Below are 3,730 nucleotides of genomic sequence, written 5' to 3'. Positions count from 1 at the left end.
GACCATGGTAAGTTACTTCAATGCTTGATCGACCGATTGAATTTTATTAAAGGGAAGGCGAGAACAAGATTGAAAAATAAAGCTGTTCGCCCAACATCTCATATACATATTTACACATTAATATGCTTACAGATTTTGTGTTAGTCTTCAAGCAATAGTTAGACTGCTGTCGCCGGACTCTTGTTGGGGGAGGGGATAGAAATTACAGTTATCTTTTAACGACCTTTTCCAGAAACAATCTTTCAAGATGTGTGCGAAGAATACCTGTTTACGAGATTTTTTTTGCACATTGTTAATTTCATGATGTAAAAGAAATTTCAAGCCAATCCAAATGTGAGCCTCGAACAATTAGAAAAGTAAACAGTCAGGAGAACTTCTAGTGCTGCTCTTGCAGGCCCGCCCCTTCTGCATTCTCATTGGCTCCTGGGTGCTCTGACGACATATATTAACCCAAGCTACCCTAAAGATGTAGCTTTACATGGAGATCAAATTCGGAAAATTCTGTTGCTGCCCTGCTTAGTCGTGACTGGATCAAAAAATATTGGAGCACCGTTACTGATAAAGTTTGTTTTTTTTTCGTGCGTTAGAGAGAGAGCGAGAAAAGAGAAACAGAAACCGGTACATAGTTTTTCCCAGCTCGTCTGAAGAAGATTGCTGTATGCATGCATGCGTGTGTTGTGTACTTTTTTGATGTTGCTTGTAAGCATTGTGGAGCCCAATACACTGTCTTCAAAGAAGATTTTTTTTGTTGTAAGTGACAGTTATTTAAGGCAAAGAATCAAGTCCGCGGAGAGACCGCACAATGGAGGAAGTTGATTGTAAGTAAAGCACCGCGATATTTAAAAAAAACACTAAAAATATCCTTCATTAGAGCGTGTTTGTTACTTCAACATCAAATAACGAAAAGAGGCGAATAAACAAAAACCCGTAGCGACATTGCAAAATATTGCACACCTTTGATACTTTTAAACGGCCGTTTAATCTTCATTCAATAAATTGTGGAGAGAGGGAGAGGAAGGAAACTGAAGGGTGGCGTACAACCGAAAGATGAGTTTAGTTGGAGGATTTCCTCATCACCCTGTGGTACACGATGGTTATCCGTTCGCCGCGGCGGCAGCTGCGGCGGCCGCCAGCCGCTGTCATGAAGAGAGCCCTTACTTCCACGGTTGGCTCATCAGTCACGCCGAGATGTCTCCCCCCGACTACACGATGGCGCCCAACTACAGCCCCGAGTACGCGAACGGCGGCGGGGGCCTCGATCACACGTCGTACGGGGGTGTTTCGTCGGCAGTGGCGGCGGCGGCGGCGGGGGGCCGACCGACCAAACGCAGGGGCACGGCCAACCGCAAGGAGAGGCGCAGGACTCAGAGCATCAACAGCGCCTTCGCCGAGCTACGGGAGTGCATCCCCAACGTGCCCGCGGACACCAAGCTATCCAAGATCAAAACCTTGCGTCTAGCCACCAGCTACATCGCCTACCTCATGGACCTTCTGGCGAAGGATGACCAGAATGGAGAGACGGAGGCCTTCAAAGCGGAAATCAAGAAGGTGGATGTTAAGGAGGAAAAGAGGAAGCGAGAGTTGGTAAGAACAATTCAGATCGCTGTCTTTTTCTTTTACATTTGCATTTTTAAAAGCGCATTTTTCTAGTTTAGTGGCTGCATTGCTGTTTCTGGGGAACTACTTTTGCTTATGTTTAATTTCCCAACTAGTAGAATCAACCCCCAGTCTTGTTCATGAATCATTACTTAGTCGATTTTGTTCAATTAAAATTCAAATAAAATGTCGAGGGTACAAGATACTTGAGTGGTTCGGTTTGCTCGCACGTCAGCGTCGTGGCGATAGAATCGAGAGTGCAACAGGAATTTGCTTTAAGGCGAAATAACTGCATGCACTACCCCGAGTTCCATTGTGTTGGCCTGCGAAGCCTGAGTAATATTACATCGCTACCACCTCTCCCCATTTACCAATGTGTAAATAAAGCGCAAGATTTGGGGAGTTTGCAGATTTTGAACAACGGCCCTCGACTTCTGCACAGCATCCAACTGAGTTTTAAGAAGTTTGTGTATTGACAGATTATTTGAAATTGGCACTCTTTTTTACCTTCGAATAGTCACCTAGTCAATGAAATTTTTATTTAGCAGTCTTTTTGGATTACTAACAAACATAATCATTAGAGAGAAAAGAACATTTTGCCTTCTGATACTAACGAGGTTCCAGGGGAAAAAGCTTATTAACACTGGGGGGAAAATCTGGCGAAACGACCAGGTCATAGGCTAAATGTGGTTGTGTTTATTCAAAAAACACATATTATCTGAAAACCAGAAGTATATGGTGCTCAGTCATGGCAGCAGACTCCATTTTCGAAAAGCATGTTTCCTGGGAATTCAATACAAGCTGAAACTAAAGCGTAATTGCTTAAAACGTCTTAATTTCCACCACCACCAACCCCCATTCATCCACTTCCCTTGTGTGCGTGAATATTTTGTGAGCGGGTAATGCGCGTTTCTTTTTGAAACAAAAATACAACTCGGGCTAGAGCTGCATCATAAATAATCGTCTTGCGTTTTGCTTTGCTGGGATTTGGCAGAATGAAGTTCTGAAGAATACAGTCAGCAGCAACGACAAGAAAACAAAAGGAAGGACTGGTTGGCCACAGCACGTCTGGGCTTTGGAACTCAAACAGTGAGAGCTTGAACCTGACCTGAGAAGGTGGGGGTAGAAGAGACTTCCAGAATTGTTTCCCCGAGTATTTGTCACGCAAACTTTCGCACGTCGACAGAAGCTATATATGTTCAGAATCAACTTTATTTATATGTGCAATTTACCCCACCCCAGAGAGAGAGAGGGGGAGAGAGAGAGAGAGCGGAATGTTGGAAGAAAAGCATTTCACAATTGGAAGAGAAAGGCCGAGTTGGTAAGGGGTTGTATTGTTTTATAGTAGATGTGAATGTTGGTCCTCCCCATCGCCACCCTGTTTTAACGTGTTAAACGTTTATAGCACACACACTCACATACGCACACACACACACACACACACACACACACACACACACACACACAAGATTTCTCGGTAAAAAATTATGTATGTGCAGTGTATTTTTCAAAGTACCTGGCAGGTCTTTTTGGGGTATAAATATTCAAGGTTTGTTTTTCTAATGTTGTATTGGAACGAAAAGTAGGTGTACCAACGTGCAATTTGGTCATGTTAGTGTGCCGTATATAGTATTATGTTGTTGTGTTGTGGTCTTGCAGTATTTCGTTCGGTTATTTTCCAATAATTGTTTGATATGTGCACTTCCGTCCAAAAAAAAGTGGAGATTAATATTGGAGATGTAAACGTTGTAATTATTGTCAATAAAAAACACTTTTTTAATAAAACCTATACACCTATATATTGCATCATTTCGACCGTCCATTGACGCTACTAGATTAAATTCAGGCTGTGTACGATCTATTGACTAATTACAGAAAGTGAGCAGGGTAATAATAACAGTAATATTGGCCCCGGATGAAAACGTGGCTTGCCCTATTAATGAAGGAAATCAGGTCCAATATTTAAATGCTTATCTTCCACTAACTAGGGTCGAGTGACTCTGGGTTACGAAGTTTAACTATGTTTTGCAGCATTACAGAGGGAGAGGGTTTTTTTTCCTCCCTGTACTTTAAATCGCAGATGGCAAACATCCAACACATTAATTATAACAGATTTGTAAAGATTTCCAAACAT

General features: G+C 42.5%; 1 protein-coding gene across 1 annotated transcript; it reads left to right on the top strand.

The window, feature by feature from the left end:
- Positions 1 to 466: 466 nt before the first annotated feature.
- hand2 (heart and neural crest derivatives expressed 2) lies at positions 467 to 3,354 on the top strand. The gene is made up of 2 exons (XM_072257107.1): positions 467 to 1,584; positions 2,591 to 3,354. The coding sequence occupies exons 1-2, from the start codon at positions 1,048 to 1,050 to the stop codon at positions 2,687 to 2,689; spliced, it is 636 nt and encodes a 211-aa protein (XP_072113208.1). The 5' UTR covers positions 467 to 1,047; the 3' UTR covers positions 2,690 to 3,354.
- Positions 3,355 to 3,730: the final 376 nt, after the last annotated feature.

The sequence above is a fragment of the Mobula birostris genome, chromosome 5 (assembly GCF_030028105.1).
Source record: "Mobula birostris isolate sMobBir1 chromosome 5, sMobBir1.hap1, whole genome shotgun sequence".
NCBI lineage: Eukaryota > Metazoa > Chordata > Chondrichthyes > Myliobatiformes > Myliobatidae > Mobula > Mobula birostris.
The sequence above is the reverse complement of the archived record's forward strand: the minus strand, read 5'-3'. Positions and strand labels throughout refer to the sequence as shown.

What these genes read in the sequence shown, in the direction of transcription:
- hand2 (XM_072257107.1), top strand. Translation starts at nt 1,048, where the DNA reads ATGAGTTTAGTTGGAGGATTTCCTCATCACCCTGTGGTACACGATGGT. An exon ending in AAAAGAGGAAGCGAGAGTTG is followed by an intron (nt 1,585 to 2,590) that starts GTAAGAACAATT and finishes GGGATTTGGCAG; the next exon opens with AATGAAGTTCTGAAGAATAC.